This window comes from Salvelinus sp. IW2-2015, unplaced genomic scaffold, assembly GCF_002910315.2.
Source record: "Salvelinus sp. IW2-2015 unplaced genomic scaffold, ASM291031v2 Un_scaffold6452, whole genome shotgun sequence".
Classification (NCBI taxonomy): Eukaryota; Metazoa; Chordata; class Actinopteri; order Salmoniformes; family Salmonidae; genus Salvelinus; species Salvelinus sp. IW2-2015.
The window spans coordinates 18,306-30,965 of NW_019947714.1; the positions used below are offsets into that span (position 1 = coordinate 18,306).

Below are 12,660 nucleotides of genomic sequence, written 5' to 3' on the forward strand. Positions count from 1 at the left end.
CATCCCGGATAACACTTAAATTCCTTTACTTACCTACTCAAAGGACACTTCTCCGCCTGACACAGAGCTGGTTAGGTTTGAGCTACTCAAGACACTTCTTCCGCTGGACACAGAGCGGGTTAGGTTTAGCTACTCAGACACTCCCTGACACAGAGACGGTTTAGGTTTAGCCTACTCAAGACACTCCCCTGACACAGGAGATGGTTGTGGTTAGTTTAGCCTTCAAGACACTCTCCCCTGACACAGAGTGGTTAGTTTAGCCTATCTCAAGACATCCCTGACCGGCGTTAGTTATCCCCATAAGACACTCGCCAAGCAAGAGCGGTTAGTTTAGCCTACTCAAGGACACTCTCCCCCTGACACAGAGCGGTTAGGTTTTTAGCGCTACTCGAAGACACTCTCCCTGACACAGAGCGGTTAGTTATATTTAGCTCTACTGCAAGACACTCTCCCCTGACACAGAAGCGGTTGAGTAGTTTAGCCTACTCAAGACACTCTCCCCTGACACAGAGCGGTTAGGTTTAGACCTACTTCAAGACACTTCCCCTGACATCGAGCGGTTAGGTTATGCCTATCAAGACACTTCTCCCCTGACACAGAGCGGTGTGTTAGTTTAGTCCTACTCAAGACCACTCTCCCGCTGACACAGAGTGGGTAGGTTGGTTTAGCCTACTCAAGACACTCTTCCCCTGACAACAGAGTTGGTTAGTTTAGCTTGACTCCAAGACATCTTCCCCTGATCACAAGCGGTTAGGTTTAGCTTACTCAAGACACCCTCCCCTGACACAGGAGGTTAGGCTTAGGTTTTAGCCTTACTCAAGAACACTCTCCCCTGACAAGACAGGTTAGGCTAGTTTAGCCTTACTCAAGACACTCTCCTCTGACACATAACGTTAGGTTAGGTTTAGCCTACTCAAGACACTCTCCCCTGACAGGAGAACGGTTAGGTTAGTTTAGCCTACTCAGACACTCGCCCTGACACAGACGGTTAGGTGAGTTTAGCCTACTTCAAGACACTCCCCTGACACAGAGATACGGTTAGGTTTAGCCTACTACAGACACTCCCCTGGACACAGTGAGAGGTTTAGGTTTAGTTGCCTATCTCTAAGACACTCTCCCCATGACACATACTGTTGGTAGCATATAAGAACCTCGTGACACGAGTTAGTTGCCTACTCAAGCACTCTCCCCTGACACAAAGCGGTTGGTTTTAGGCCCACTCAAGCAACTCCCTCTACACAGAGCGTGTTAGGCTTTATCCATCAAGACACTTCCCCTGACACAGAGTGTGTTAGGTTAGGTTTAGGCCTACTCAAGACACTCTCCCCTGACACAGAGCAGTTAGTTAGGTTTAGCCTTATCAAGACACTCTCCCCTGACACCAGATGCGGTTAGGTTAGGTTTAGGCCTACTCAAGACACTCTCCGCTGACACAGAGACGGTTAGGTTAGCCACTCAAGGACACTCTCCCTGACACAGTGCGGTTACGTTGTAGCCTACTCAAGACACTCTACCCTGTGACACAGATGCGGTTAGTGTTTAGCTCTACCTCAAGACACTCGTCCCCTGACACAGGAGCGGCTTAGGTTTAGTTCCGTACTCAAGACATCTCCCCTTGGACACAAAGCGGTTAGGTTTAGGTTAGCCTACTCAAGACATCTCCCCTACACAGAGCGGTTAGGTCTAGCTTTAGCCTAGTCAAGACACTCTTCTCCCTGACACAGATGGGTTAGGTTTAGTCCTTACTCAAGAACTCTCCCCTGACACAGAGCGTTAGGGTTTACCTACAAACACTTCTCCCCTGACACAGGGCGTGTTAGGTTTAGCCTACTCAAAGCACTCTCCCCTGACACAGACGGGTTAGGTTAGGTTAGCCTACTCAAGGACACTCTCCCCTGACAACCAGAGGGTTAGTTTAGCCTACTCAAGACACTCTTCCCCTACGACAGAGCGGTTAGGTTTAGCCTACTCAAGACACTCTCCCCTGAACAGAGCGGTTAGGTTAGGTTTGCCTCATCAGAGACACTCTCCCCTGACACAGAGCGTTAGTAGGTTAGGTTATGCCTACTCAAGGACACTCTCCCCCTGACGCAAGAGAGGTTAGGGTTAGGTTTAGCTACTAAGACACTCTCTCCCTGATCACAGAGTGGTTAGGTTTAGCTCTACTTCTAAGACCACATCCCCGACAGATGCTGATAGTGTTAGGGCTGGGTTAAGGTTAAGGCTGAGGTTACTCACCTAACATTTCTCCCCTGATAAAAGTGGTCTAGGTTAAGATTAGTTATGTAACATTAGTTAGAGTTAAGGTTACTCACCACACAACTCTCCTCTGGACACCAGATGCTGTAGGGGTCTTTGTAGGAGCAGCGTTGTCCCATCATGCACCAGCTGGCTTATGTATGCCTACGTCAGTCAGTCTCCTTCGACTGGCAGTACAGGTGCACCTTTATTGGCTGAAACACAGTTACAAGCTGGACACCACTTGGCACCTAAAATCCCTCACTACAAACTTTACAGATGCCACTATTGTGAGAGCAACCTGTCGGGCTTAAAAAATAAAAACAGCTTTTATTCAAGCTATCAGATGTTAGTGACAGCCTATCACTAGCCAGCTTACGCCCTGGTACTCAACAGATGCACCTTTGGAGGCTGCTTGCCATATTAGCATAGACATATAATCACTGGCCACTTTAATCATGCTCCATATGTATAACTGTATTCTATTCACTGTATTATTAGTCAATCCCCTCCGACATTGCTAATTTCTATAAATTATATTATTTTTGAGTTTTAGATTAGTGTGTATTGTTGTGATTGTTAGATATTTACTGCACTTTTGGAACTAGACACAAGCATTTCCTTACCCGTTCATGAACATCTGCTAAATATGTGTATGTACCAACAAATATTGATTGTTGTGCAAGATTAAAATAAAGTTAAATAAAGTTAAATACAAAATTAAACTAAATTAAAAAAGCATGTTATTGCCACAGTGGTGCTCCGTGGCTGGCTAATAGGCACGTGAGCACATTTGGTGCTCCGTGGCGTCTATTAGTGCTTTGCAATGGAGTCCAGGCTTGGTATAGGAGCTGAGGACAGTGGTCTCCATGGCTGGCTAATAGGGCACTGAGGTACAGTTGGTGCTCCATGGCTGGCTAATAGGGCACGCTAGGTACAGTGGTGCCTAGCCATGGCTGGCCTAATGAGGGCACGTTGAGGGACAGTTGGTGCTCTATGACGTGTAAAGGGCACGTGGGGCACATGGTGTGACTTCCGTATGACTGCTAATAGGCCGGTTGGGCACATGGTGCTCCTGGGCTGGGCTAATAGGGCACGTTGAGGACGCACAGTGGTGCTCCAGTGGCTAATAGGTGGCACGTTGAGGCCCAGTGGTGCTCCGCTGCGCATAGGCCGTAATGAGGCACAGTGGAGCGCTCCGTGGTGGCTAATAGGGGCCGTGAGACAGTGGTGCTCCCATACTGTGCTAATAGGGCACGTTGAGGTACAGTGGTGCTCCTTTAGCTGGCTAATTGGGTCCGGTGCACATTTCCTGCAATAGTGGGCTGGTGGGCACTTGCCTGTGATTGGCTATAGCACGTTGGGCCGTGCCCGTGGAACTGGCTAATAGGGCACGTTGAGCACAGTGTGGGCTCGTGGCTGGGCTAATAGCAGGGCACAGTGGTGCTCAGTGCTGGCTAATAGGCCAGTTTGGCCGTGTGCTCCGTGGCTGGCTGAATAGGCACGTGTGGATGGCTCCGTGGCTGGCTAATGCACGTGAGCACAGTGGTGCTCCGTGCTGGCAATAGGCACAGTGTGCTCCGTTGGCTGGCTAATAGGGCACGTTGAGGCACAGTGGTGCTCCGTGACTGGCTAATAGGGCACGTCTCCCCATAGGAGAACCCTTTGCAGAACCCTGTTCGGTTCTCTGAAAAAGGTTCTACCTGGAACCAAAAAGGGTTCTCCTATAGGGACAGCTGAAGAACCCTTTTGCAAAGCTTTTTTCTAACAGTGTACACACTACTCACAGTCAGGGTGCTCATAGGGCAGCCAGTGGTGTTTGGTGTTCTGGAACTCAAAGTGGGAGTTGCGTAGCTGGCACTGCTGGGCCCTGAAGTCCTCAAAGTGTTTGGGGCAGTCCTCGGTGTTACACAGCTGGTACTCATAATTCACCCCGGGACAGTCCCCACCGCCGTTAGAGGGGCTGAGGAGAGGGGAGAAACATACACTATCATCATTATACATTTTCCAAATTACACAAACATATCTACTATCAGGTAGTGCAGGGGAACTCAAATACTATTTTAGAAGATTCAGTCACACAAATGTCCTGTGTGGTAAAAGCMCCGGATGGATATTGTCATTTATCAACAACAAAAAACACCGCACGGCCCGTGCCGACCCCAAACTGTTCAAATTGTTCACACCGCTTCTACACATTTTGCCATGGACCGAAGAACATTTTGAAGTTTTAAAGTTAATTTCCTGCAATTCTACATATTTTGCCATGTTAAACCTCTTATGGCTGGGGGCAGTATTGAGTAGCTTGGATGAATAAGGTGCCCAGAGTAAACTGCCTGCTACTCAGGCCCAGAAGCTAAGATGTCCATATTATTATTAGATTTTGATAGAAAACACTCTGAAGTTTCTAAAACTGTTTGAATGATTTCTGTGAGTATAACAGAACTCATATGGCAGGCAAAAACCTGAGAAAAAAATCCAACCAGGAAGTGGGAAATCTGAGGTTTGTAGGTTTTCAAGTCTTTGGCTATCCAATATACAGTGTCTATGGGGTCATATTGCACTTCCTAAGGCTTCCACTAGATGTCAACAGTCTTTAGAACCTTGTTTCAGGCTTCTACTGTGAAGGGGGAGATAATGAGAGCTGTTTCAACCAGGTGTCTGGCAGAGTGCCATGAGCTCAGTCAGGCATGCACACGTGAGAAGTAGCTGCATTCCTTTTCCTTTCTAAAGACAAAGGAATTCTKCGGTTGAAACATTATTGAAGATTTATGTTAAAAACATCCTAAAGATTGATTCTATACATCGTTTGACATGTTTCTACAAACTGTAATGTAATTTTTTGACTTTCTGGCCTGCGCGTCGTGAATTTGGATTTTTTAACTAAACGCGCGAACAAAAAGGAGGTTTTTCGACATAAATTATTTAACTTTATCGAACAAAACAAACATTTATTGTGGAACTGGGATTCCTGGGAGTGCATTCTGATGAAGATCATCAAAGGTAAGTGAATATTTATAATGCTATTTCTGACTTCTGTTGACTCCACAACATGGCGGGTATCTGTATGGCTTGTTTTGGTCTCAGAGCTGTACTCAGATTATTGCATGGTGTGCTTTTTCCGCAAAGCTTTTTTGAAATCTGACACAGAGGTTGCATTAAGGAGAAGTTTATCTAAAATTCCATGTGTAACACTTGTATCTTTTATGCAAAATCACCGGATGTTTTGGAGGCAAAACATTACTGAACATAACGCGCCAATGTAAACTGAGATTTTTGGATATAAATATGAACTTTATCGAACAAAACATACATGTATTGTGTAACATGAAGTCCTATGAGTGTCATCTGATGAAGATCATCAAAGGTTAGTGAATTCTCTATTTCTGCTTTTTGTGACTCCTCTCTTTGGCTGGAAAAATGGCTGTGTTTCTCTGTGAATAGGTGCCGCCGACGCTAACTATAATATCGCATATGTATCACTTTCGTCAAGCCTTTTTGAAATTGAACACTGTGGTGGGATTAACAACAAGTTTATCTTTAAAATGGTGTGAAATTCTTGTATGTTTGAGGAATTTTAATTATGAGATTTCTGATTGAATTTGGCGCCCTGCACTTTCACTGGCTGTTGCCAAGTCGATCCCGTTAATGGGATCTCAGCCATAAGAAGTTAGTTTCACAAAGTCATTGGCAAGCCCTCAGAAGCACAGACATGTCCTGGCGTCATGGGACAGCCCTTTTCTATGTTCCGAATAAAACCCCACCTTGGGAATTTATCTTCAGACCAAGCTTACATCAATTACGAGAGGGCTAAGGTTTGAGACCAGACCAGTACCTCATCACAGAGGGAGTTAAGGTTTGAMTAGATTGCTGAATCTTTTAACCATACCACGTGGTTAAACTCTGAGACTATACCGACAGAATAAGAACAAATCCTTGATATTAATTACTAGTCTGCAGCTAGGAATTCTGTACCATTGAACGTGAAGACCGACAACCGCCGAAACATCTATTCTATAACAACATTGCTGAATGTTACTTTGAACTATCCATTCTAACCACGGCAGAGAGCGAGAGGGCAGACAAACTCTCCAACAGAAACAAACTTTCCAACAGCGATCAAGACGACACACTGAGCATAAATACATATATTGATTGCAATTATTCCTGAATGAGTGAGCGTTCATGTGCAAAGGATTAGCATTTCAATTGTTATAATTCTAAACTTTGTAGAGTGTCTTATCTTTCGCGCCCTTCTCAGTCCCTTTGTCTAACAAGCCGCCATGCCGGTTTAGCCCACTAGGGCACATTCCCCTATCAGTCCCTTTGTCTAACAAGCCGCCATGCCGGTTNCAGTCCCTTTGTCTAACAAGCCGCCATGCCGGTTTAGCCCACTAGGGCACATTCCCCTATCAATCCCTTTGTCTAACAAGCCGCCATGCCGGTTTAGCCCACTAGGGCACATTCCCCTATCATTTCCTTGTAACCATATCTACTTGTTTGTTTGTGCATTTCTGTGATGATTTAGTTAGTTAATAAATGAATGATTTAAGACAATTTATGTATGGATGACTCATAGTGAAGACTGGGTTCGTGCAGATAACCAACAATTTACGATGTTTGGAATGAGACTAACATGAGGTAAATAATAATTCATTAATAAGAAGACTAATTGATCAGATATTAAAATATCTGAAAGTTATAGGAAAATTATAACTTTATAATCTGAATATTTTCCTTGGTCCCCCGACTTCCTAGTTAATTACAGTTACATGATTAAGTAGTTTAATCACGTAATAATAATTACAGATAATTTTTGATAAAGATTCATCTTCAGTTTAATGATGCCAAAGACATGACAATATCTATGAGGGTGCCCATGTTTACGGATTTAGGGTTGTACCTGGCAAGTTCCATGATAATTTGTGTGAGATTGAGGGCATCTAGCTTAGATTGTAGGACGGCCGGCGAGTTAAGCATATCCCAGTTTAGGTCAACAAACAGTACGAACTCTGAAAATAGATGGTGGGGAATCAATTCACACACTGTCCAGGGTACAGCTGGGGTTAAGGGCGGTCTATAACGAGTGGCAACAGTGAGAGACTTATTTCTGGAAAGGTGGATTTTTAAAAGTAGAAGCTCGAACTGTTTGTGCAGAGACCTGGACAGTAAGACAGACCTCTGCAGGCTATCTCTGCAGTAGATTGCAACTCGACCCCCTTTGGCAGTTCTATCTTGATGGAAAATGTTGTAGTTGGGGATGGAAATGTCAGAATTTTTGGTGGCCTTCCTAAGTRAGGATTCAGACACGGCTATGACATCAGGGTTGGCGGAGTGTACTAAAGCAGTGAATAAAACAAACTTAGGGAGGAGGCTTCTGATATTAACATGCATGAAACCAAGGCTTTTACAGTTACCGAAGTCAATAAATGATAGTGCCTGGGGAATGGGTGTAGTACTGGGGGCTACAGGGCCTGGGTTAACCTCTACATCACCAGAGGAACAGAGGAGGAGTAGGATTAGATACGGCTAAAGGCTATAAGAACTGGTCATCTAGTGCGTTCGGAACAGAGAATAAAAGGAGCAGATTTCTGGGCGTGGCAGAATAGATTCAGGCCATTATGTACAGACAAGAGTATGGAGGATGTGAGTACAGTGGAGGCACCTAGGCATTGAGTGACGATGAGAGAGGTTGCATCTCTGGAGGCACCAGTTAAGCCAGGTGTGGTCTCCGCATGTATGGGGAGTGGTACAAAAGAGCTGTCTAAGGCATGTTGAGCGGGACTGGGGGCTCTACAGTGAAATAAAACAATAAGAACTAATCAAAACAGCAGTAGACAAGGCATATTGACATTAAAGAGAGGCATTTAAAAAAAWAWATTATTTAACCAGGTAGGCCAGTTGAGAACAAGTTCTCATTTACAACTGCAACCTGGCCAAGATAAAGCAAAGCAGTGCGACACAAACAACAACACAGAGTTACACATGGAATAAACAAACATACAGTCAATAATACAGTAGAAAAAGTCTACATACAGTGTGTGCAAATGGCGTGACGAGGAAAAGCAATCAGTGTTGGTCGGGAGAGCTAAGACAACGGGTAAATCACAATGAATGGGCAAAGAGGGTCAGTTAGGTACACAGGACCTGAGTTCGAGGCTGGGATGACAGAGAAACAAAATGATATACAGTGTTAATGAACAGACCAGCAGGCATCAGCTGTGTGGCCGAATGATCATAGGGTCCAATGAGCAGCAATAGGTGAGTCAGGGAGCCGTTCGGTAGTCACTCCTACGCTAGGCGAGTGGGAGACACGGCATTCAGAAAGCTAGCGGGCCGGGGATAGCAGATGGGTCTTCAGCGACATCGCAACGGAAAAGCCTGTTGAAACCACATCGGGCGATTACGTCYGCAGACCAGTCATGATGGATCGGCGGAGCTCCGTGTCGACAATAAAGGGTCCAATTGGCAAATTAGGTATTGTAGCCCAAGAATTAGCTGGTATACCCCGTCGGCTGGCCGGGAGATGGGCCTAGCTCGAGGCTATCTCAAGGCTAACTGGTGCTTGCTTCGGGACAAGAGGCGTTATCCCACAATAGCCACTCGGTTMCAGCTAACTAGCTGCGAGGATCCGGTGAAATGGTCCAGAGATTGCGGCAGGAATACGGTGATATGGTATATAAAAGCAGTCTGATATGCACTGGGTTGATATCGCGCTGTGCATACTGGCAGGTAATTGTCCGAGCTAAAGCTGGCTAGTGTCCGAGCTAAAGGTGAAGACCGCTAGTAGAGCCTAACAATGACTAGTAGCAAGTAGCTAGTTTGCTGGCTAGAGGTTCAAGTTATAAGGTATAAAAAATAGCAGATCCGTACCACATTGGGTGAGGCTGGTTGCATGAAAGTATATTTAGTTCGTAGATGGAAAGTGAGATTAAAATATATACAAAAAAAAATAAAAAATACAGACTATTTACAGTTTTTTAACACGTGACAAGACAAAGACATTTCCGACTGCTACGCCATCTTGGACTCACCATCTTGTTCTCAGATTAGCTTTGTTAAAATCCCCAGCTACAATAAATGCAGCCTCAGGATGTATGGTTTCCAATTTGCATAAAGTCCAGTGAAGTTCCTTGATGGCCGTCTTGGTATCCGCATGCGGGGGGATATACACYGCTGTGACGARWACCGAGRAGAGTTCTCTTGGGAGATAATACGGTCGGCATTTGATTGTGAGGTATTCTAGGTCAGGTGAACAAAAGGACTTGAGTTCTTGTATGTTGTTACAATTATACCATGAGTCGTTAATCATTAAACACACACCCCGCCCTTTTTCTTACCAGAGAGACTGAAAATCCCGTTGGCTGTAKGGACTCCGACAGCAGGTCCCCAGCTAGCCATGTCTCCGTGAAACAGAGTATGTTACAATCCTGGATATCTCTATGGAAAGCAATTTTGTCGACTTTGTTATCTAGGGACTGGACATTAGCTGGACATATACTTGGTAGCGGTGGGTGGTGTGTGCGCATCCGAAGCCTCACTAGAAGACCACTCCGGCTCCCTCTCCTCCGGCAGCGTTGTTTCTGGTTGGCCTCTGGAATCAGTTCAAATGCCATGGGAGGTGCAGACTAAGGATCCGCTTTGGGAAAGTCGTATTCCTGGTCGTAGTGCTGGTAAGTTGACGTCTCGCTGATATCCAATAGTTCTTCCCGGCTGTATGTAACAACACTTAAGGTTTTCTGGGCTAACAATGTAAGAAATAATACATAAAAAAACAAAATATTGCACAGTTTCCTAAGAACTAGACGCAAAACTGCCATCTCCATTGGCGTCATCTTGCTTGGAAATAGTGAGATGGGGCCGATAGATATGGCATGTGTTATATCTGGTATAATTCTCCTGTCTTATCTGGTGTCCTTTGTGAATTTAAGTACAATCCCTCTAATTCCCTCTCTCTCGCTATGGGAGGAGTTAGGGGGAGTGTGGTGCTATGGGAGGAGTTAGGGGGAGTGTGGTGCTATGGGAGGAGTTAGGGGGAGTGTGGTGCTATGGGAGGAGTTAGGGGGAGTGTGTGGATGTTATGGGAGGAAGTTAGGGGGAGTGTGGTGCTATGGGAGGAGTTAGGGGAGTGTGGTGCTATGGAGGAGTTAGGGGAGTGTGGTGCTATGGGAGGAGTTAGTGGGAGTGTGGTGCTATGGGAGGAGTTAGGGGGTGGGCGTGTGGTGCTATGGGAGGTAAGGGGAGTGTGTGCTATGGGAGGAGTTAGGGGAGTGTGGTGCTATGGAGGAGTTAGGGGGAGTGTGGTGCTATGGGAGGGGGGTAGGTTTAGGGGAGTGTGGTGCTATGGGAGGGGTAGGGGATGTGTGCTATGGGAGGGGGTAGGGGGAGTGGTGGCTATGGAGGGAGTAGTGGGAGTGTGGTGCTATGGGAGGGGGTTAGAGGAGTGTGGTGGCTATGGGGAGGGTTAGGGGGAGTGTGGTGTCTATGGTTGATGGGGGTAGGGGAGTGTGGTGCTATGGGAGAGTTAGGGGGAGTGTGGTGCTATGGGAGAAGTCTAGGGGAGTGTGTGCTATGGAGGATGTTAGGGAGTGTGTGCTATGGGAGGAGTTAGGGAGAGTGTTGGTGCTATGGGAGGAGTGTAGGATGTGTTGCTATGTGCTATGGGAGGGGTTAGGGGGAGTGTGGTGCTATGGGAGGGGTTAGGGGGAGTGTGGTGCTATGGGAGGAGTTAGGAGCTAGGGGGAGTGTGGTGCCGGGTCTTACACTGGGTTGTTGCACTGGCGAGTTCTGAAGCGAACCCCGGTCCCACAGGAGCGGGAACAGGAACCATATTTCGTCCAGGAGCCCCAGGAGCCATCCTGCTTCACCTGGTTGACATTCTTCCACATGCAGTGACCTTTATAGCACCACTATAGAGGAGACAGAGGACAGTCAGACAGACACAACAACAAGCTGAGCTAATGGTTACATAGCATAGTTTAGGAGGAGTTGTCACCTTCCCAGGAGCACACTCAGTCCCGTCCAGAGGAGGGCCTTTTTTGGTCTTGCAGAAGTATGGGTTGTCAGGGTGACTGCACCACAGCTGCTTACATGGGTCAAATGTGCGAAACTGGAAGAAGAAGACATTTTAAACGCTGGTTTACTGGGTTGGAGTTCCAATGGAGCGATAGACAGGAGATGTTCAGGAAMCCAGTCAGCCAGCTGCAGTATATCATTATCTACCTACCTCATCCCCATATTGTTTTTATTTACTTTTTTGCACACCAGTATTTCTACTTGCACATCATCATCTGCACATCTATCATTCCAGTGTTAATTTGCTAAATTGTAATCGCTACTATGGCCTATTTATTGCCTTACCTCCTCACGCCATTTGCACACACTGTATATAGGCCTTTTCTATTGTGTTATTGACTGTATGTTTGTTTATTCCATGTGTAACTCTGTGTTGTTTGTGTTGCACTGCTTTGCTTTATCCTGGCCAGGTCGCAGTTGTAAATGAGAACTTGTTCTCAACTAGTCTACCTGGTTAAATAAAGGTGTTCTCAACTGGCCTACCTGGTTAAATAAAGGTGAAATAAAATTTAAATAATAATTTTAAAAAATGTATGTGTATGGCTGAATGTATTTCATTTTATTAGGATCCCCATTAGGAGACAGCTAGTCTTAATGGGGTCCGACATAACGAAAAATACATTACACAAAATACTTCCATTTAAAAACATGTAGTGTGTGCATCTATCAGTTACACATACATGTCAGTACACACAACCAGTAGGTCACTCTCCGCTATGATGTGGGTCAGTACATACACACAACCAGTAGGTCACTCTCAGCTATGATGTGGGTCAGTACATACACACAACCAGTAGGTCACTCTCAGCGCTAATGATGTGGGTCAGTACATACCACACAACCAGTAGGTCACTCTCAGCTATGATGTGGGTCAGTACATACACACAACCAGTAGGTCACGCTCAGCTTATGATGTGGGTCAGTACATACACACAACCAGTAGGTCACTCCAGGTTACAAAGTGACTCACTACTGTAATGGTCCAGGTTACAAAGTAGCTCAGTGACTCACTACTGTATGGTCCAGGTTACAAAGTGACTCAGTGACTCACTACTGGTAATGGTCCAGGTTACAAAGTGGCTCAGTGACTCACTACTGTAATGGTCCAGGTTACAAAGTGACTCACTACTGTAATGGTCCAGGTTACAAAGTGACTCACTACTGTAAGTGGTCAGGTTTACAAAGATGACTCTCACTACTGTAATGGTCCAGGTTACAAAGTGACTCAGTGATACTGTAATGGTCAGGTTACAAGTGGCTAGTGACTCACTACTGTAATGGTCCAGGTTACAAAGTGGCTCAGTGACTCACTACTGTAATGGTCGCAGGTTACAAAGTGGCTCAGTT

General features: G+C 45.7%; 1 protein-coding gene and 1 long non-coding RNA gene across 3 annotated transcripts in view; one reads left to right on the plus strand and one right to left on the minus strand.

The window, feature by feature from the left end:
* The first annotated feature begins 452 nt into the window (after nucleotides 1-452).
* Nucleotides 453-1,345, plus strand: LOC139026949 (uncharacterized). 2 transcript variants are annotated; one of them, XR_011478956.1, is made up of 3 exons: nucleotides 453-519; nucleotides 898-951; nucleotides 1,307-1,345. It is a non-coding gene; the product is annotated as an uncharacterized lncRNA (long non-coding RNA). The 2 variants fall into 2 exon arrangements; XR_011478957.1 differs by lacking the exon at nucleotides 453-519 and adding an exon at nucleotides 586-603.
* Nucleotides 1,346-2,343: 998 nt separating this feature from the next.
* The window catches only part of LOC112078899 (A disintegrin and metalloproteinase with thrombospondin motifs 3), a gene marked incomplete at its 5' end in the record, with an annotated part of 16,314 nt that continues 5,997 nt past the window's right edge, over nucleotides 2,344-12,660 (minus strand). Inside the window, 4 exons of the mRNA XM_024145005.2 lie at nucleotides 2,344-2,444; nucleotides 4,015-4,201; nucleotides 11,002-11,147; nucleotides 11,234-11,347. Of these exons, the coding sequence (XP_024000773.1) occupies nucleotides 4,018-4,201; nucleotides 11,002-11,147; nucleotides 11,234-11,347 (444 nt within the window). The remainder of the gene's footprint in view (nucleotides 2,445-4,014; nucleotides 4,202-11,001; nucleotides 11,148-11,233; nucleotides 11,348-12,660) is intronic.